The sequence below is a fragment of the Parasteatoda tepidariorum genome, chromosome 9 (assembly GCF_982258835.1).
Source record: "Parasteatoda tepidariorum strain Cologne lab strain chromosome 9, Ptep-v5.0, whole genome shotgun sequence".
Lineage (NCBI taxonomy): Eukaryota > Metazoa > Arthropoda > Arachnida > Araneae > Theridiidae > Parasteatoda > Parasteatoda tepidariorum.
The window spans coordinates 99,240,421-99,262,200 of NC_141763.1; the positions used below are offsets into that span (position 1 = coordinate 99,240,421).

General features: G+C 29.1%; 1 protein-coding gene across 1 annotated transcript; it reads left to right on the plus strand.

Annotated features, from left to right (window-relative positions):
* Nucleotides 1-4,456: 4,456 nt before the first annotated feature.
* Nucleotides 4,457-21,465, plus strand: LOC107451253 (uncharacterized). The gene is made up of 2 exons (XM_016067296.5): nucleotides 4,457-4,708; nucleotides 19,425-21,465. Exons 1-2 carry the CDS (start codon nucleotides 4,688-4,690, stop codon nucleotides 20,823-20,825), a joined length of 1,422 nt encoding a protein of 473 aa, XP_015922782.2. The 5' UTR covers nucleotides 4,457-4,687; the 3' UTR covers nucleotides 20,826-21,465.
* Nucleotides 21,466-21,780: the final 315 nt, after the last annotated feature.

Below are 21,780 nucleotides of genomic sequence, written 5' to 3' on the forward strand. Positions count from 1 at the left end.
TCCATTATGAATATATTATTACACTTTTATTTAGACTATTAGAGTTCCTTTTTATTTACGAATTAGCATTTATTATATTACACTGGCACTAAATTTAAAATATATTTTCCAGAAATCAATTATAATAAAAATTATCCTACAATTTTTTGTTTTGCGGACCATTTGGCGCCCCTTTGCGAGTAGCGCCCGGGGCATGATGACCCCCCTTGCCCACCCCTCACTACGCCACTGGTTTTAGCACGTGCTCATTTCATTTATGGCGTTTAAACAAAGCTACTTAACATTAGTTTCATGTCGAATTTAGGTGGTTTTAGCACATGCTCATTTCATTTATGGCGTTTAAACAAAGCTACTTAACATTAGTTTCATGTCGAATTTAGGTGGTTTTAGCATATGCTCATTCATGGCATTTAAGCAAGGCTACTTAACATTAGTTTCATGTCGAATTTAGATGGTTTTAACACATGCTCATTTTTCACATTTAAACAAAGCTACTTAACATTAGTTTCACGTCGAATTTAGATAGTTTTAGCACGTGCTTATTTCATTTATGGCGTTTAAACAAAGCTACTTCCAGTGTTTTCATCGCAGAAAAAAAATGGGTGAGAATTTCTCACCCTTTCTCAAAAACAGGGTGAGATTTCAAAAAGTTAAGTGAGATTTCTAAAAATCTAAAGCACAAAGAGACTTGAAAAAAAAAATCATTTCTTTAATTATAATACATTTTTAACATCTTCTAATTTTTAAAGCATTGAATATTTTTGCTGCATCATCATATGGAAAATGTTCTACATCTACTTTTTCATCAGCTATTCTCATTAGGTTGCTCAAATGAGTGTTTGTTTCGTTTTGATCGTTTCTACCCACGTTTGTTTCATTTTCATTTGTCCATTTCAGAGTAGAAGATATTGCCTTTACAAGGTATTTGTCCATCTTACATTAATGGGCAAAAAATTTGAACTTCTTACATGGAGAAACCTTAACTACGGTAAACACGTGGTTGCTGAGAAATGCGTTCTGAAAGAGGTTTCGTGGTTTGGAGGGATGGTGTTCTGTTGTTCTTAAAGGTTCTGAACAATACTGGTAAATAGGGAAGCTAGATAATGGGCAGATGTTGAAAATAATGAAAGATCCAGGAAGAAAAATGTAACGGATTTTATTCTAAATGGCGCAATGAGAAATTTTTTTCAAAATGCGAGAAATTCGCGAATTTTGAAATTGGTTTATTGAATGCGCGAATTTCTCGCGGTAATCATTTTTTAATGCGAGAAAAGAAAAAAATATGCGAGAATCTCGCGTTCTCGCGCTGTAGTGAAAACACGAATTTAGATGGTTTTAGCACATGCTCATTTCATTTTTTCACATTTAAACAAAGCTACTTAACACTAGTTTCATGTCGAATCTAGATAGTTTTAGCACATGCTCATTTGTGGCATTTAGATGAAATACTTATAATTTATTTCAAGCAGAACATTAATGTCTTTATCATTAGCCATTTCAACGAAATGAATTTATTTCTTTTGGAATATTGATGATTTAAGCATTTGCCATTTAAAAGAAATGGATTTAATTTATTTCTTGTAATTGTTGCTTTTAGAACTAGCAATTTCAACGAAATAAATTTAGTTTGTTTATTATGGAGTATAGATGCTTTGAGCACTTTGTCATTTAAACGAAATGAATTTATTTCTTGTGGAATATCTTGTGGTGTTGTGGCTCTTCAACACGTGCCCATTTATGCCATTTTTCACTGATAGGATTTTAAAACTCTAATATTTATATTTGATAACTTGTTTCAATTATCGTATTATTCAATAAAACTTTAAAATAAATTTTTATTCATCATTTTAACTAATAAGAGTTTAAAACTATATATCATCTGAAAAAAATGCACTGATTATTTGCGTAGATTGCAGACAATTTTACCACAAATAAAAACGTAGCACTTATCTGGTTTCTTCGTGTTTTCATGACCAGGCTTATTTTCATGTTTATAGGCAACCAACGTAACTTGACGTTCATGAGTAATTTCTTTAGAATCTATCAATTTTTTCTAAAGAATTCTAATTAAAACAATATTAAAAAAAACATATTTTATAATGCTAATCATTGAAAGATGGATAAAAAGTCTCATGTTAATATTTTCAATGTACGAAATAAGTTATTAAGAGATAATAAAATAAATAAAAAGTCTTATTACCATTATTCATAATGAATGATTAAAAAATCAATTAGTTCCGAGTTACTATACAGAGTGGATCATAATAGTCACATTTCACCAAATAACGTAATTCACGTTTTATACATATTATCACGTTTTATACTCCTTGTTAATAATGAAGTAAAAAAAGTACACACACTAGGGGGTTACAAATTGATATTTAAGGATGAAAAAAAAACGATATTGAAAAGTTATAAAAAACGATATTGAAATCTGGTAAAACACCAGTGAGAAGGGCGAGACGAAAAACATTAAAATTCATGTGATGAGTGGCATAGGTTAGTCTACCTATGCCACTCCTCCTGAATTAAACTCTGAGGGGTGGAAAGAGATTTCATGTCATGTTTCAGATAATTAAAATTTTATACGTAAATAACGCCAGACTTTAATTTAAGCTGCATTAAATTTCATTATAATTTTATTCCCATGTATCAACTCTAAGGTGTGATGATAAATAATTTTATTCCCAGGTATTAACTATAAGGTATGGTGATAAATAATTTTATTTCCTGGTATCAACTCTAAGGTGAGGTAATAAATAATTTTATTCCCAAGTATCAATTCCACGGTATGGTGATAAATAATTTTATTCCCAGGTATCAACTCTAAGGTGTGACGATAATAATTCATTTCGATTCAATTAAATAAATTCATTCATTGGTATAAAATCTGAGTGGTGGGGATAAAGAGCTTTATTTCCAAGTATCAACTCTAAGGTGTGGAGATGGATAATTTTATTCCCATGTATCAATTCTAAGGTGTGGTATTAAATAATTTTTCCCTGATATCAACTATATGGTGTGGGGATAAATAATTATTTTCACAGGCATCAACTCTATGGTGGTAATAAATAATTTTATTTCCAGGTATCAACTTTAAGGTGTGGTGATCCGGATTCCCAATATCCAGACCCCAATGGTATGGTCTCTGAAAATCCTGTCAAACGCGTATACTGAATATGGGGTTGCTCTCCCTTTTGCATCTGTGACAGACTGCTCCAGGGATCACGGAACCGGGCGGGGGGGGGGGAATTAGCCCTCTCGCATTTTATAAATAGACACAGTTCCTTTGAAAATTACTATTTTCAAGTGTAATTAAAAAATATTAATAATTTTTTGTTGGTCTGAATTCTGAAAAATTGACCGCAAGATAAGAAATGGCAAGAACTTGGTAGAACTTGGAACAAGGTAAGAACTTGGGCAGTGGAATGGTAGTTGGAGCCAAACGTATGGAACATTTTATTTCAGAAATTGTTACAGATTTAGTATTCTTAGAATGAATTCTGTAGAATGACTAATAAAAACTTACAGGCGTTCTATATAATGACTAGGCAAATTAAATAATGATTATCCTACTATATACTTTGCCTAAGATCATTTATGAATTGATAGGATGCCTAAGTATTCTATGCAATGACTAGGCGAAGAATATTATAATTCTCATATTTCGTACGCTGTAAGTGTCAGGCATTGTAGACAATGACTAGCAGTGTCTAAACACTCTATATAGTGTCTAACCATTCTATATAGTGTCTAGCCATTCTATATAGTGTCTAACCATTCTATATAGTGTCTAGCCATTCTATATAGTGTCTAGCCATTCTATATAGTGTCGAGGCATTCTATATAGTGTCTAGCCATTCTATATAGTGTCTAACCATTCTATATAGTGTCTAGCCATTCTATATAGTGTCTAGCCATTCTATATAGTGTCGAGGCATTCTATATAGTGTCTAGGCATTCTATATAGTGTCTAGCCATTCTATATAGTGTCGAGGCATTCTGTACAGTGCCTAGGCATTCTGTATAGTGTCTAGGCATTCAATACAATGTCTAAGCATTCTATAAAATGCCTAGTCGTATATATTGACTGTAACATACAAATCTGAATTACTAAACGCTTAAAACTTATAAGAGGAACTTGAAAAATTTCTTAATCAACAAGAACACGTGATGTAATTTTAATGAGTTGTTTTCAATGACAGTGACAAACGTGTCGGGGAAACTTGTCAATGGTCGAACAGTCAGTTCTCGAATATGCGAATTTGAAAGGGGAAAAAAAAAAACACTGTATCAACTAAAAAACAGAATCAATGGTCCAAAAAATATTCCTTTCTAATGACTGAAATTGGAATAGAAAGGAAAACGTTCTAAATTCACTCCATTGTTTCTCTCTCTTCTGACTGTGTGTTTAAGTTAAATTCCATCATCTCCCAGTGTGAAACCCTCTTTTTCTGAGTACCCAACCAGTAAACAAGACGTAAAACGTCGGCATCAGATTCGATCCGGGAGTTCTGAATCTGACCTCTTTTTCACGACGACCCGGTTCCTAAAGAACGTGCTTCAAAAACATCGTTCCTGAGAGGAGATTGAACAAAACAAGTATCGACATTGAACTTGGTGGCTCAGGTTATACGAAAAAGGTGACTGCTCATTTCATTTCGGAAGCAGACACACAAGAAGCAACATGCATTTCTCTTCGCTTAAGGTGAGCCACTGTTACCTCTTTTTATGACTACATAGAATCTATGTTGTGGAATTTAAACTCGTCATGAAATGATATCTTTTTAAGAAATTTTTTCTGCTTTCAACATTTAAAGAAACTTTCTTTTTACTATTTTATTGTGAAATTAAATTCTTTATTAAAAGGAATAATTTTTTTGAAGCAATTTTCTGCGGAATAATATAACAAAATATTTTCATTGGAATTAATTTCATCATTGTAGGATAACGTTCTTTCTTTTTTTTCCCTTTTTTAAATAATGTTTCGGAATTTAAGTTCCGTTTTAAGAAACAGTTTTCGAGAGTTTTATGGTAGAATTATATAAATTATTGGAGGAAATTGTTTTTAAATAATTTCATTGTTGAATTAAACCAATTAACATCATTAAACTATTTATTATTTAAATTCCGAATTGATGAATTGAATTTATATGAATTTTTCTGTGGAAAAATATAGAAAACTATTTTTATAGGAATTAAATTCATCATTGTAGCATAACTTCTTTTCAAAAGGAATATTGAGGAATAAAGTTTCCTTTTAAGTAAATTTTTTAAAAGAGTTTTATTGTTGAATAATATAAATCACTATCTATAGAATTGAGTTATTAAAGGAAATTGTTTTCAAGCAATTTTATTGTTGAATTAGACCAATTAGAGTCAGTAAATAAAATATTTTTAATGAATATTTCTGGGGGAATATTTTATATTAAAAACTATTTGTTTAAAAATAAAGTTCATTATTGCAGAATAACTATTTTCTATACAGTACTGCAGAATTAAGTTTTTCTTTAAATGAAATTCGTTTTTAAAAAGTTTTATTGTGGAATAATATAAATGATTTTCTGTAGAATTAATGGTTTTAGGGAAATTATTTTTAAACTATTTTATTGGAAGATTAAATGAGCTAATTTTATTAAACGAAATGCTGTTGTTAATGAAATTTTTTGGTAGAATATTATAAAAAATATTTTCAATTGAAAATGTATTATTCTGTAATTGATGATTTATTCTGTAAAGAGGAAAGGTAAGGATATTTTTATTTAATCACTACAGAATAATTTTTTAAAGTAATTAAGTTCCTTTTTAAATAAAATTCTTTTTTAAAAAGTTTTATTGTTGAACAATATAAATAATTTTGCATGGAATTGATTTATTCGAGGAAATTGTTTTCAAATAACTTTATTATGGAATTAAGTTTTTCATTAAATGGAATACTTCACATGAAATAAATAGTTTAAGAAAATACTTTCATTATAATTAAGTTTTCCGTTGCAAAATCTTTTTCAAGTCATATAGTGGAATTAAATTTCTCTTTATATGAAATTCTTTTTTGAAAGTACAAATGTGGAATAATATAAATCATTTTCCATAAAATTAAATTCATTATAATAAATTTTTTTAATTATATTTATTGCGGAATTACGTGTTCCTTATTAAATGTAATTAATTTCAAAAATTTTTACTGTGGAATTATACGGGTTTTTTCGGGGGGATAATTTTCCTGATAAAACACCCATTTTCAAGCAATATTTTGGAATTATGTTACTCATTATGTAAAACTACTTTCTCCAAAAAATTCTACCGCGAAATATTATAATAACCATTTCTATGCTGATAAATTCTTTATTAAAGGAAATTATTTTAACAATTTTGCTGCGGAATTAACTTCTTCATTAGGCAAAATAATTAATTTAAAAAAAAATTTGCATTGGAGAAATATGTACAAAAAAGTTTGATTGGAATGAAGTTCCTTAAGAAAAATTCCTTTCAAGAATTTACAATGGAATATTATTAATTTTACGGTGGAATAATATTTACTATTTTTCTACGAAATTAAGTTAAGTTACGAAAGAAAATAATCTGTGGCAGTAAGAAACAGATTTAGTTATATTGATTGTTCTTTCAAATTTCATTATTTTAAGGGAAAAAAATAGAAAGAGCCTTCATTTACATTTTTCGTGTATTCTTCATACAAAACACTTTCACAAATGTTAAAAATTCAATCATTGATTCAATTTTAAACAAATTAATTATTTAAAATACATTGAAAATAATTGTTTTCCGAATGAATAAATCAATTTTATTTTTTTCTTTCAATAAAATTTATGCTTGGAATTATCCATTTCAATTCATACATATTTTTAAATATCATCGGGGAAAAATATTCAACTTAAGTAAATGAGATATTATGAAAAAATTGAAAAAAAATATATAATGAAAAACGCAAGATTTATTAAATTTAATAGATAGATTTATTATACAGTAACCTATTGTTTAATAAATTTATTATAATAATCTTAAAACTAAAATTCAAATAGTGACATAAGTGCAAACTCCCCGACTATTAAAATATTACTAATAAACGGGTTTTGTTTTCTTTTTAGTTACTACTTAATTTGTGTTATTTAATTTCTGATCAAACTTGTAAACTAATTTTAACTTTTCCAACTTCAAATATTTTTCTTCTAACTTTACTTCTGAATTTTATTCGCATATTTTATTTTTATTTTTAGAAGTGAAAGTTAACGGAAGATTTATTTATAAATATGTAAAAATACATAGTGTAACACAGATTATGTGAATACAGAACTAATTTAAAACTATCTATTGTTAAATTACTTTTATATTATGCGTTTCGAATTTTTCAGAAGAATGTTAACGATTTAAAAACAGAAAAAATATTTTGAATACAGTATTATGCATCATATAGTATAATACTTTATTTACAACTTTCTAAATTAAAGTGCATTTAATTTCTCTTAATTTTAATAGTGTATAACATGATCAAAGTAGTAAAAAGTTGTTAGAAGTGACAGCCTACTAATAAGTTAAAGGTGAACAAAATTAGGATTATAAATTTCATCATTATAATTTCATCGTTAAAAGATCAATTTATAAATCTCCTATCGATCTTCCAAAAAAATATTTAAAAAAAAGAAACTGTGGGATATTACTTTAAAAATACGTTACAATTTCAAAGATAATATGATTTGCGCATATCAGATTGTTACTACTTAACTTTTGGAAATTATTAGTTCTAATAAGGTAATTTTTTTAAGAAAAGTATTTAGCTGTAATAAATGCGTATTGTTAAATGCCATGCACGAAATAGTTTGAATATATTACGCAACGAGATACATTTTTAAGAAATTTAAAACTGTAGCGTAAGTATATTATTCTCTCAAAAATAATTACTTTAAAAGATATATATTTAATAAGGCTTTAAGATAAATAATAATCGCTTTTATTTATTCTTTAATGATAAATCTTTCGAAATTTTTTTTTATGGAATTACTCATGCAAAAGCTTTGGATAAGAAATTATTTGTTACTGAAAAAAGTGTTATTAGTATTTATGATTTATAGCTTTATTGAGTATTAGTAGTTTAATAATTCTTCTAACCCTATTTCTCGAAGTAAATTAATGAGTATTAGTAGTTTAATAATTCTTTTAACCCTATTTCTCGAAGTAAATCAATGAGTATTAGTAGTTTAATAATTCTTTTAACCCTATTTCTCGAAGTAAATTAATGAGTATTAGTAGTTTAATAATTCTTCTAACCCTATTTCTCGAAGTAAATTAATGAGTATTAGTAGTTTAATAATTCTTTTAACCCTATTTCTCGAAGTAAATTAATGAATATTAGTAGTTTAATAATTCTTCTAACCCTATTTCTCGAAGTAAATTAATGAGTATTAGTAGTTTAATAATTCTTTTAACCCTATTTCTCGAAGTAAATCAATGAGTATTAGTAGTTTAATAATTCTTTTATCCACATTTCTCGAAGTAAATCGATGATACTTAATTGTTATCTGGCATACCAAGTGTTTCCGCCGGTAAATCTATGAGGAAATGAAGGAGTGCGAAATATGATTGATCTAACAATAATGTAAGTTTCATTTGTGTGAAAGGGATATTGAATAAGGCTACTGGAAAAAATTGTCTTCATTTTTTTATCAGCATTGATTTAGTGTTCACTGGTGTGGATTAATCATTTAATTATTAAAATCGCGAGGTAAACTAACACAATCTGATGACATACGGACTGCGCAGATTAATTTTTCCTCCGTTAACACTATATATACCTATTTCTATCTTAGCCGAATCAAATGACCGAACTTTGTTTCTTTATTGAATGTATAAAATATGGATGGTAGGAAGAAAATAAACTAAAACTTTACATTATAATTAAACAAAATTGTATATTGTCAATTTTTATGTATTACAAACACAAACAGTAATAATTTTTAACTCATTGCGCATATCATAGAAAATTATCCAACTGCGAAGTCTACATAAACGGATTATTGAATTTAGGAAATAATCTTAGTTTGATTTATATGAGAAAACTATTAAGCAGTAACTTATATATTACCGATGGAAGTAGTCTTATATATTATTTTAGTCAGTAACAGTAAATAATAAAACGAAGAGTAAACGAAAAATCTCGAAGTTAATTTTGAAAAATAGATGGGCAGGAAATTTTTTTTCCGGCATGTCAATGAAAAAATGAAGCTATGTAGAGAAAATTCTCAGCGAAATTGCCAAACTGCGACGTTTTTTTCATGAAACGATCTAATGAGCACACTAAGTAATATGAATTTTCGGTATCGGAAAGATTTATGAATCGAAAACTTATATTTTAGTGACAGAAGTCGTCTGATTTATAACTTATTCTAATCAGTATCAGTTTATAATAATTTAATGAGTTAACTAAAAGTCTCGATGAAAATTTGCGCAGATGAGTTGCTTTCCAGCCAAGTGCAAGAATCTTTTTTTTTTTTTTCAAGCGAGTTTATGAAATAATGAAGCTTTACAGTGAAAATTTCATACGAGATTACCAAACTGGTGACGTCTTCTTTCATGGATTGATTTAATGAATATAAGAAGTAATGTATATTTTATGCACAGGAAAGATTTGTGAATCGAAAACTTACAGTTTATGGATAGAAGTCATCTGATTTACAATTTATTATTTTAATGAGTATTAGTTTACAATATATTTGATGGATTAACTAAAAACCCCGAAGTGCATTGCGCAAAAAATTTTCAATTCGAGATAGGGTCAAAAGTAACTCAAAAGTAAAATTAATAGTAATAGGTCTAAACTTTGTATTGCTTTCCTGACCAAACTGAGGGGCCATATTTCCTAGACTTACCATTGCCTCCTGTATTTTGGGAGAGAAAAATCCGAATCTGTCAGAAAATAGTATTTTTTGTTCTTGTCTGATTTCGTAACTTAAAATATCGTAACTAATTAATTAGCATATTTGATGTCACCTCTTCGAACCATTAAGACTAAGTCCTAGAACATGAAAATCGGATTATTAGACCAAAAGTTATTTTGGGTAGCCCGTTTATTTTTTTTTTTCCAGCACTGTACATTTTACGCTGATGGATGCTTTCCGGCTGCGCAGACGAATTTTTCTAAAGCGAGTCGAAAATGAAGCATTGCAGAGAAAATTCTTCACTATTTAAATTGCGGAACTGCGACGTTTTATTTATTTAATTGTTTATTTTTTCGGTAGATTGATCTATTGAATACACGAAATAATATTAGTTTTATAAACTATATGAATCGAAAACTTCCATTTTAGCGACAGAAGTCGTCTTATATGTATTGGTTTACAATAATTAGATATTACAACTAAGAATCTTGAAATAAGTTTTGCAAATCGGTCAGATTAAACCTTCCAAAAAATCGAGATAAAGACTAAAGCATTTTAGAAAAAATTCTGTACGAGATTACCAAACTGCGGCGACATATTTAATGAATTTATTTATTGTATCTATGACATAATTTGAGGTTAATTTAAAACAAAATAAATATCGGACGTAAACTTATTCGAGAAAGAAGTCTTATTTATAATGTATAATTTCAAACAGTATTGATTTATTTTCCTTTTAATATTCATTTATTATGAATAGAAAAATTATGTTATTTTTAACTTTTATTTAAATATAAAGAAAGCTATTGTTCTATTTTGTATATTATTAAATGACGGATTAAATAATAAATTAAAGAACAATGACTTTTGTCCCACGGTAAAAATCATGCAGTTTTATGGCTTTTTGACATTCAAATCCATCTTTGTTTGATAAGTCGATAAAAAATAGGAAGCAATATTGGAGGGAAATTCAATACCAGTTTGTATAATGGCGCCTTTTTTAGTGAATGGGGCGAAAGACAAATTCAAATGAACTTAGTTCGTGAAGAAAATGATAGAGACGAGAATTTATTTGTTATAGAAGGAAGTAATTATTCAAACTATCTGTTTTATCTCATGTATTTTGTTGTCTTTACCTTCCAAAAGCCTGGATGCAAGGATTAAATTTTAAGATTCTTACCCAATAATTTTTTTAGAAAAATATTCAGAGTTATTTTGGAAAATTTAAGTGTAAGCAATTCACAAGCATTTATGAAAAAGTTGACCCCCTCCACGTTTTTGTTTTCATGTTCACAAATGCTGAGACATTAAAATAAAAAGTAATCAACAATCTAATTTTATATTAGATCCATAATGTTTTCATTTGTAAATCAGCATAATCTTTTTTTTTTAATATCTAAGATAAATTCCTCATCATTAGAATTAATAAAGTTATAGCCAATAAACTGCAATCAATAGATTATAATTGGATACTTGCAAGGCGAGAAAAGAAACACTGATGAAATCACGTGGTTGTGCTTGGCGTATCAACGTTTCAGCTATTAGGCTCGGTTTATTATCACGCTGAATAAATTTTTGGACTAGATTTAATTGGATACTTGCAAGCGACGTCACACGTATGAGTCGAACCTGATAGGCTGCTGAATCATGACATGAACAAATGCCACGATTCCCCCACGTGTGACGCCGCTTGCACGTGTCCAATTGTAACCAGATTTTGCTCTTTTTATTAAAAGTATGATAACTTATTCTTACTATAGGATTTTAAAAATTAAAAGTTTTTACGTTCGAATTATAAACATTGCATTCATTAGGTATTTACAGTTCGAATATTTTATATTGAATGAAATTTGGTTTCTTTCTGTGTTAACCGTAAACTAAAGCTTCTCTAATGGGATAATCGTGTAAAATGAAATAAGAAAAGAAACTCTTGAATTAAAGTGGAAAAATTACAGTAAAATCAGGAAATAAATTTTATTATTACGAGATTCTTTATTAAAATTGAAAAATATTTAGTCTAGAATTTCAAAATTCTTTTACTTGTCACAAAATTAAATAAATAAATTTAAAAAAAATTGAAGTAGACTTACTTGTTTCGATTAACTAAAAACTGGAATGTTTTATTCATAGTTTTGAACCTATGAAATTTTACTTACAAAAGTTTTTTTCACTTTTTTATTCATTTATATTCAATTCTTTCTATTTTAAATATGCCTATTTTAAATGATTTTTTATTAAAATCGTATCTGAAAGATTAAGTATTAACATGTACCCACCTACATAAAAAAAAATTCGCCATTTCACAATCAATCACCTGTAGCCGAATAACGAAAATTCGTCATTCCACGATCAATCACCTGTAACAAAAAGATAAAAATTCATCATTTCGGTATCAATCACCTGTAACCAAATGATGAAAATTCGTCATTGGTATTTTGCAGCAAATGATTGATTTTTAAATGCCGGTTTTCTATTTGGACAATCATGGTGCAAATAATATCATACGGATATATGTTAAGATTTAATCTTTCCTGGATTAAGATTGTGTTTACATGTTAAGTAATACATGTTATTATTTGTGTAAATTGATCGTTCAAATTTTAAATCCATTTTAAACTTCATTTACAAAGATACAAATTGAAGAAAACTTTCTGAAAGAGAATTTTTTTTTGTTTGTTTACAAGGAGGTAAGAAATAACTATAGGTTTAACACAAAGAGAAATAAATATGTTTCCAAAACACACTACTAAAATAAAATAAATGAAAAAAAAAATCACGTCTGATAATGACGTCAGTTATCCATATTGCAGCCAACGATCCTAGTTTTAAATTTTTCAAACTGAAACATATTTGCATGGATTTTAACTTTTTTGAAGGAAAACTATATTTATTCGAATATATATTATGAAGCAACAATTATATATTATAATATAAAAGTATAACTTTTTCAAGTCTTCACTGTTCTTGTAAATATTTTTGTAACTAATATATTCTATCTTATCGCTACCAGCCGGTGGCGAGGAAACACTGTTTCAAGATTTAGGTGTGATATAGCCATAATTAGATCTACCATCTATCAGTTGGCATTATTTTCACCAGGATCTAAGTTTTATTGTTATCAGGAATAACATTTTTTTATTAAATAACCAACAGTAAAACCTTTGAAATTGGCTAAAGTAAAAGTTTAAAGAGTTATTAAGTTACGAAACGTCATTTCAAGTTTCAGGTGTGATATAGCCATAATTGGATCTTCCGAAAATCAGTCAGTATTATTATCATCAGGATCTTAATTTTATTGTTATGTCAGGAATACCTTTTCATTTTATATAACCGACGGTAAAACCTTTAAAATTGGCTGAAGCTTCCAAGTAAAAGTTTAGACAGATATTAAGTTATGAAACACCTTTTCAAGTTTCAAATGTGATATATCTATAATTGGATCTTTCACCGTTAGTGATCACCATAGCATTGTTTTCATCAACATTGTTATTCGTAATACTTTTTCAGTATTAATCTTAATTGTTATCAGGAATATTTTTCTTATTAAAAAAAACAATGGAAAATTCTCTTAAATGTTTGAAACTGACATTTTTTTGTAGAATTTTTTTTTTAAAAATACTTTTTTAAGGAAGTTAGTGATGCGAGATAAGAGCAGAATTGAAATGTGAATTGTTGTTATAAGCAATGCATGCAGTTTCTCATGCAGTTAAAAATACTGAATAAAAAGTTCTGATCTATTTCTCACGAGCTTCTATATATTTACTTTAGTTCAAACATGTTTTCAATTAACACGATTTTCACGAAAAATTTCGCTTACAAAGGACACTGAATTATTCGGTCTAGCAGATGTTTTATTGAATTCTTATCTTATTTTCCGTGGAAAATTATTTTGCTTGTAAGTGTTCTTATCGCTCTCATATTTTGCCGAATTGTTTAGAAATATCGTTTTATGTAATAAATAATAATTTAATATTTGATTATTAGAATTAATAAATAGTTATGTAAGTTACGATTATTCAGATAAACAAATAATTTGATTTTTAAATATTAACCTCATTGTATATTAACTACAACCGTAAACCATTATATTAAACGAAACGAAACTCTATTAAAGGATAACACTAAATTTAATTTAAATTTTGAAACTTGGTAACCCTTCTGAAAAATACTGGGAAGCATTAAATAAACAATTAAATTTAAAAACATCAAATGCATTATAAAGCAATTAAATATTAATTTCAAATTTTTGCCCCTTTGACTTCGTAGATATTGGAAAAGTTTTCGCCTTCATTTTTTTCTCAATCAAATAAAAAGTATAGATTGAAAATAAAAGTATCTTATTATTAAATTTTTCTTACACTAATATATATTTTTTCTAAAAGTTTCTCAAATTAAACTCCGTTGCACGTTAAGAAAAGAGCATTGCGGTATAGGGTTTAAGGTATCATCCGCAACTGCATATAGTTTCCCTTTTACTTCGTAATCAAATTATACAAATATGTTAGCAAAAACAATATAAAAGCTTTTAAAAGTTAAACAAGTCACATAGAAATTTAAGTTGTTCTATCTTTTACGATATATATCATAAAACTATTTAAAAATAAATAAATAAAGATTATAGTTTCGCATTTATACTGGAATCCTAGACTTGGCGATATATTTCGATAAATAAGGAGAACATTCGTTCTTGAAAAAGAAGCAACTATAGGACGTTGCAAGAGTATTGGATTTGATTAGACCACTAAAAATGGCGCGTCTTATGGTGACGTGCTATTTTATCAGTTTCTTTAAATGAGAGATGGCGATGTTGATATACTTCTGAGGTGGGACCTTGGTATCCGTTTGACGTGCACTTATATGCAAACAGTCTCTCTCCATAAGGATAATGGTCTTTTTTTTCTTAACTTGCAACCCATTTCAATTAATATGGAAGGCAAGAAGTATTAAGCAATTAGATATTTTTGATCAAATATTTTTTCCAGTTTTGTTCTAGATTAATTATAAAATAAAATGCCGTCGCGCTGTTTGGTTCTTTTAATAATTGAAGAAAATCAATATTTTAAATTTGCACAGTTTATTAATTGAATTAAAAGTATGTATTTATTTTTTAACAAAAAAAATTTAAATGTAAAATACAGAGTTTATAAATGAAACAAAAGTACACATTTATAGTTTTTTTCTTTTTTTTTTACAGAAAGTGTAATTTTTAAATTTTTGCAAAGAGATGAAAGTAAATATAAATAACGGAGCAAAATTTTAAAAATTTTGAATTAAATACGTTTTTAATATAAATATGCATATACATGTAAATATTTATTCTAATAGGGAAATTTCCAGGTCTTATAAATCTCGTTAATGTTTATTTCCATGAAAATATGAGACAATATGTAAATTTTATAATTTTTGTAATGCTGCTAACCGTTTTAAAATTGACAAAGATGTCGCAATTTTATAAGCACTGTAAATAAATCAGTTATAGATATTCTTTAAATAAATTTTATTTTAATCAGTTTTCAGAAAAAATATTCAATTAAAATAAGTTGTACAAAATAAACAAGACTTTGCGAATTTTTGCGGTATAATCTATTTAAAAAAATAAATGTGTTCTGACAGTAAACGAAAAATAAATAAACTAATAAATAAATTATAAATATTTAAAAAATAGTTTAATCAGGGAGCTTCATATATCCACTTCCCTATATTTAGAATCTTTGTCAAAAATGAATTCAAACTAATATGATAAGGAGTATTGTATTATATTGAAGAAAAAATGAAAAAATAAATTTTTAAAACTTGGCGCATCACTATTGAGAAATGCAAAATAAATAAGATCAAAACCAGATTCAATTCCTAAAAAACAATTCGAAGGTGTATAGTTCTTTCTTTTTACCCGGGAAATTAAAAAGATTTTGATGTTTCTAATGTGAGCATCCTCAATTATAATTCGTCAGAGTTTCATAACATTTTTTTCATTCCGTAAATATGAATTTGCATACTTTTGTTACAATTTGTACTATTAATATTGGACAATCTCTTTTCCAAACATTGTCACAATGTGACATTTTCCATTCATTAACTAAAATTTAAACTGAAAGTTAAATTTGATCACTAACTTCGGAAGAAAATGATCATTAACTTCGCTTTTTACTGAGTAGTTTTAAAACAACTTTACTCTTTTTGATTTTCTTTTTAAAAACATTATTTTTAATTTGACAAAGCAAATAAAGATAATTTTGAGGTTACATAGTAATCTACATCAATAATCAGTTGTGTAAAATTTGCTGAGTCCTATAAAGTTAAAGTTTTAATTTAGTTGTATTAAAGTTCGAAAGTCTCAACATGCTTCTTATAGAATGTGTTCGAGATACGTTTCTTGTAAGAGCAGAGTTTTTCCACATTTACAATCGACAACAAGTTTTAATATTTTTCTTAATTATTTTATGATGGATTATAAGGATTTGATGAATTAATTATTAAAAAGAAAAGGATTCAAGGAATGGATGCTATATTTTGCATAAAATATCCATTTGTCTGATATCTGTATTATGAAATTAACATTTATTTTATAAACCGGGATTAGTGTCCTAACTTCACGCTTGTTAATTGACAGCACTGAACTAATTTCAGAAAGGAAAAAAAAAAAGAAACAAATATATAACTTCATATCTAATAAATTGAGGACAATAATTAACTTGAGAGAGTTTGGCCATTGATGGCAATTATGTCCTTACATTACATAAGTAATTTCGTCTTCTAGTGAGCATTATAAAGATCTAATTCTTAAAAAGATAAAAAAGGTTCAAAACAAAGCATAAAAAAGCCTCAAAACATACTTAACTCACACAAACAAATTTGAAGAACACATTTTTAATAATTTCAGTACACTACTTTATAAAGCAGTTTCAAACCCTTTAAGTTAATCAAACCTAAATCCATTAAAGTTAATTATTTTTTTAACTCAGTTTAACTTTTTCGAAAAACAGTACTTACAAGTTGAAAAAAGAATACACATTTTTGAGCAAACGATTACATAAATGACGCATTTTCGAAATCATTTTCTAATTTTCCATTAAGAGCTTAAACAGATATGAAAAGCATTTGTGGATAATGGGTAGCTTTAAGATTTTTGCCAAATTTTAACGATAAATTTGATACATTTCTTGCAGAAATTATGAGAGCTACTTCTTCGATATTTTAATTTTAAAAGCCATCACCATTGAGAAACAATAGCTTTCAGCTACTAAAAATCCAATTTTTAGTTAAGATCAAATTATGAGAATTGGAGGTTGAGAACAATAAAAACGAGCTGCTAAACTGTTGAAAAAACGTGTCAATGTTATTTATTTTTCAAACTTTACACTCTCGTAAAAAGAGTGGAAAAAAACAGTTGCGCATGAGAAACTTACCTCATTAAACGCGCATTTTAACTATTGATGGCCAAACGATAAGAAAGGAAAATAAAAAAGATGGCAGAAGTAATTAGTGGAGTTCGCCAAGCATGTAAAAATATCGTCTGCCGGTAAGAAAAGAAACGGTGGGTGTGTGGAAGATGCGTTAAACTAGATTGGAATGCTGTCCTCCTGACATCATAACCCAGAGACGGATGGACTTACAGAAGGACAAGGAAGATCATTCACCTCGGTTCCGGTTCTTAAAGATCGCGAAGTTAAATATAAAAAAGGAGGCGACTTTTAATAATTCAATCAATATAAAGGTCAAGAATTAAAATAAGATTATATCGACCTTGACCTGAGCTACGAGGCTCTCGTGGGTCTCACAGGAATGTCACACAAAACTTACGAAAAAGAGGTTAAAAATGCTGTTTGTGAGCTTAGAAGCACCCCTCGGGATCGAACTTCCGCTGATTAATATTCCAATCCATGATTTGTAACTATGTCGTGCGACGATTTTTAGGTTACTAATAGGAGTTAAAATTAGAACTCATTCTTTGTAAAGGTGAGGGGGGCCCCTCGTGGGGCAAATTAGCTGAACGAGAATGAATGATTCTACTCGAATCAGGTTTGGTGAAAGGACAGTTGAGAATTTCATTGAGAAAGTATGAGAAATAGGTTAGCCAGGTTTATGAATAAACCTTCAGTTCAGATCTAACTTTAGGTTGGGGTTTTTTTTTTAAATTTTTCCCAACGAAAAGGACCCACCAGTCGGAATTCAGGTGTGAAATTTATGAATCCACTATCTTTATTTTATTATTCAGAAACTTACCCCCGAACAATTTTTATGTCTACAAGTTGTAAAGAAGAGGAAAGAAGTATTTATTTCAGGAGATTATTTATAAAAAAAATTTTGATGAAGATGACGCGACTTATGTAAGAATAAAGAATTTCGCATAAGCTAAACTTTTACAACGGTAGTACAGGGTTCTCATATAAGTTCGTAAAATAGTACGATTGTTGTAAAACTAGAACTAATTTGTATAAAATACGTTTATATTTGAATTCTATATTTTGTACTAAAAAATACGTTCAAATTGTTCGTTAACTGACAAAAGTTATTTTATTCCCTACCTCTGTTATTGTAGCGTGATACTCAATTTTGAGAAAAGATAAAATTTAAACAGAGCTCCATTTTCTGTTGTTTCTGAGACACGTAATTTTTCCGGATTCTTCAAAATACCCTTTATAGTTTAAGACTTTTTTTTTCTTTTTTTTTTTAAATTTACTTTACTTTACATTTGTCAATAAAAAAACACACTTAAAAAATGATCGTTTGATGTAATGATTGTGGTATAAGCAGATTTTAATTAAATTATTTTTGGCTGATTAATTTTTCGTTTATTTATAGAAAAAAAAAGTACTTGTAAAAATTGCCTGAATTAAGAAGTAATTTTTTTTCTTCATTTATGTGATAGACCTTGAAGTAAAAAAAAGAAAATGCGAAGGAAAAATAAATGTCAATTTATTGACATTAATTTCCATTGCATTAATTGGAGAACATTAAAATGTAAATTTAAAAAATCGGATTATTTTTGATCCCTTAAGAATTTTTTTTAATTATTTTTACTGAATCACATTCCGTATCCAGAAATAGCATGGAATATTCTAAAACTGCGAAATATTATCTACCAGTTTTGATTTAGACTCTCTTTTTCAAATTATGATATGAACGGAAAAACTTGGTACTCGGGATCTTCGATATTTTTGGTTTAAAATAATGAAACATTTTGAATCAAAATTTCGCAGTATTAACAAGTTTACATTACTATAAATTCCGAATCTTAATTTCCTTTTTCGTGAAGGCAAATCAAGTATGAAATCAAGAGTCACTGTACAGTTACAGAACTTTTATTTATAATATATATTTCTGTTTAATATTCTCGTAGCTTATTTTATAAACTATTGCGTATTTCTTATTTTATAATCTCTATACATTATAATTTGGTGCGAAGTAAACAAAGAATAATTATTGGGATTGGCGAGCGATAGCGACCAGGTGGTAGAGCGCTCTAATCAAACGCATACTTCTGATAGCTCCCTTGTATTTATATACTGATTAATTTTTTTAATTTTTTTACAGGTTTTACTGACAATTTGCGTGTGGGCAATTGCACTAGTGGCAACTCATGCTCAAGAATTAAACCTCACTGACACAGAGGAGGCAGAATTCCGACAGGGTGGAATGGCGCAACTGATATCTTCTGGCATGGGAGGAATTTATGGTGGTAGCGGTGGATATCAAATGCTAAATTCAGGAAGCACTGGAGGTGGGTACTCAAACATGATAAGAAACCTGTACAGACCACCTTCCCTCGGTTTAACAGACAAAGTTAAACACTGGGTAAAGTCCTTCATGAACAGGAGACAATTCGTCAAGCCAGTATACAACCCATCCATGGGCGGATTGTCTTATACCGGTGAATATGGATCCAAGCCCATGTTCATGAGTCCTAATGGTTACAAGGCTATTTCAGTACCTCTAAGACAACTACAGAAATATTACAAACCTTATTACGGAACAGAAGGAGGAAGTCCACAATATTTGCAAGCAGCTGGAAACACTGTCCCAGGATCATCTGGAGCGGCAAGCTCTTTTGGCAGCTACAGCCCAAATGCAGTGTCATCCAATGGTGGTCTTTACGCTAGCGAAAGCGCCAGCTCTGGTCATTTTACAGGCTCTGGTAGCAATCTTTATGGGTCATCCGACAGCAGTGCTTTATTCGGAGCAGGAGGTATCTCTGGAAGTAACATATTCTCATCTGGCGGCAGCCCATCCAGTGGATTATTCTCATCTGGCGGTAGCCCCGGAAGTGGCTTATTCGGCTCACAGGCAGGTTCAAGTGGACTCTTCTCTGGCAGTGAAGGCGGTAGCAGCTTATACAATATTCCGAGCTTTGGAAATGGTGGAATTTATGGATCTAGTGGTAGCCCTGCTAGTGGCTTTTATCCTGGCTCCAGTGGAAGTGGTGCCTCTTTTGATCTCGGCAGCAGTGGTATTTATGGTTCTGATGGTAGCTCGTTTGGATCCAGCAGTGGTGGATTCGGAAACAGCGCAGCAGCAAGCAGTATTCTATCAGTTAATTCAGGTCCCGGCAGTGGCAGCAGTTATGGAGACCTTTATGCCAGTGCCGCTAACCAAGCCACCAGTTTATACAATCCTTCAGTGAATGAAAATGGACGACAATACAATGGTGGATCTGGCAGCAAATCTTCTTATGGAGGAAGTAGCTCTTCTCTATACATACCATCAGCATCCGGAGACAGAAACGGCGACTCTTCGTACAGCCAGCAATCACCAAAAGAAAACAGTTACAATGTAGAGTCTGTGAGGGGTGGCCAACCTGAAACCTCATACTCTGTATCATTCCAACCTGCTCAATCAAAATCATACAGCTCATCTTTTGAAGGCGCGAGTTTCCAACCAGTTTCTTACTCTTCCGACGGCAATTCCGCTCAATTCCAAGAAAAAAGTTCTTCATAAGGAACTTTTATTATCGAACCTTGATTAGCTAGGACAATTGTCAGTTATTTTAACAAAGAGAGGTGGCTCAATGTATAGTTTGAGGAAAGTCTTTAATAATGTTATTGCTAAATGGAAGTTTGCAGGACGCAAACTTAAGGCGCACAACAGTATGAAGAGCGCTATAAATATTCCTTAAGGCCAATATTTTTATTAAATGAAACAGGGTTACTAGGTGGTCAGCTGGACTGACCAACGGTGTATTTACCTTGAACTGTAAACAAATGTCTTTTTTTTATTGTCTCTTTTCTATGAAAAGAAATAAACTCAGTATGTCAAAATGAAATTTTTTAACCTCTCTTTCTTTCATCAGTATTTAAATGTATGTATTTTCAAGGTATAATTGAAAATGCTCAATGTTGTTAAGCAATACTACTTTCTCACGTGTTACTAAGTATAAATTTTAAAATATTGTTTTATTAAAAAGGCACACAAGTGCATAATGATATTATTGGCAAGGAAAAAAACTTAAATTATATAATTATTGTGAAGGTTTTATTTATTTATTTATGTCTCCATTTATGTTGTTTATGTTTTTTTATTTAAAAGATAAATTTTAATATAAGTATGTGCTTGTTTGTAAATAAAGATATTCTTTAGATACTCTGAATTGATTAATATTTAAGCAGCCAGGGTATTCCATTAGTACTACTCTGAATATATGCTTTTCGAATCTTGTCCAAATAAAACTAAAAAAAACAAACTACACTCATTATGGGTCACAAATTAATACTAAGAGCGGAGGGCGCAAAGAAAAATATCGAAATCTGTCAGCGAGAAAGGCGAAATGAAAAAAATTAAAACTAGTTTGATAGCCTAGTGGAATTTTCATAACCGTCGTTAAATAGCAGACCCAATTTTTGCTTCTACGACTACCAATGTTCAGCTCCGTAGCCTTATCATTTTTAACTCTATC

Coding starts and splice junctions, on each gene's coding strand:
- LOC107451253 (XM_016067296.5), top strand. CDS start 4,688: ATGCATTTCTCTTCGCTTAAG. Junction 4,709..19,424: donor TGCATTTCTCTTCGCTTAAG/GTGAGCCACTGT, acceptor ATTTTTTTACAG/GTTTTACTGACAATTTGCGT.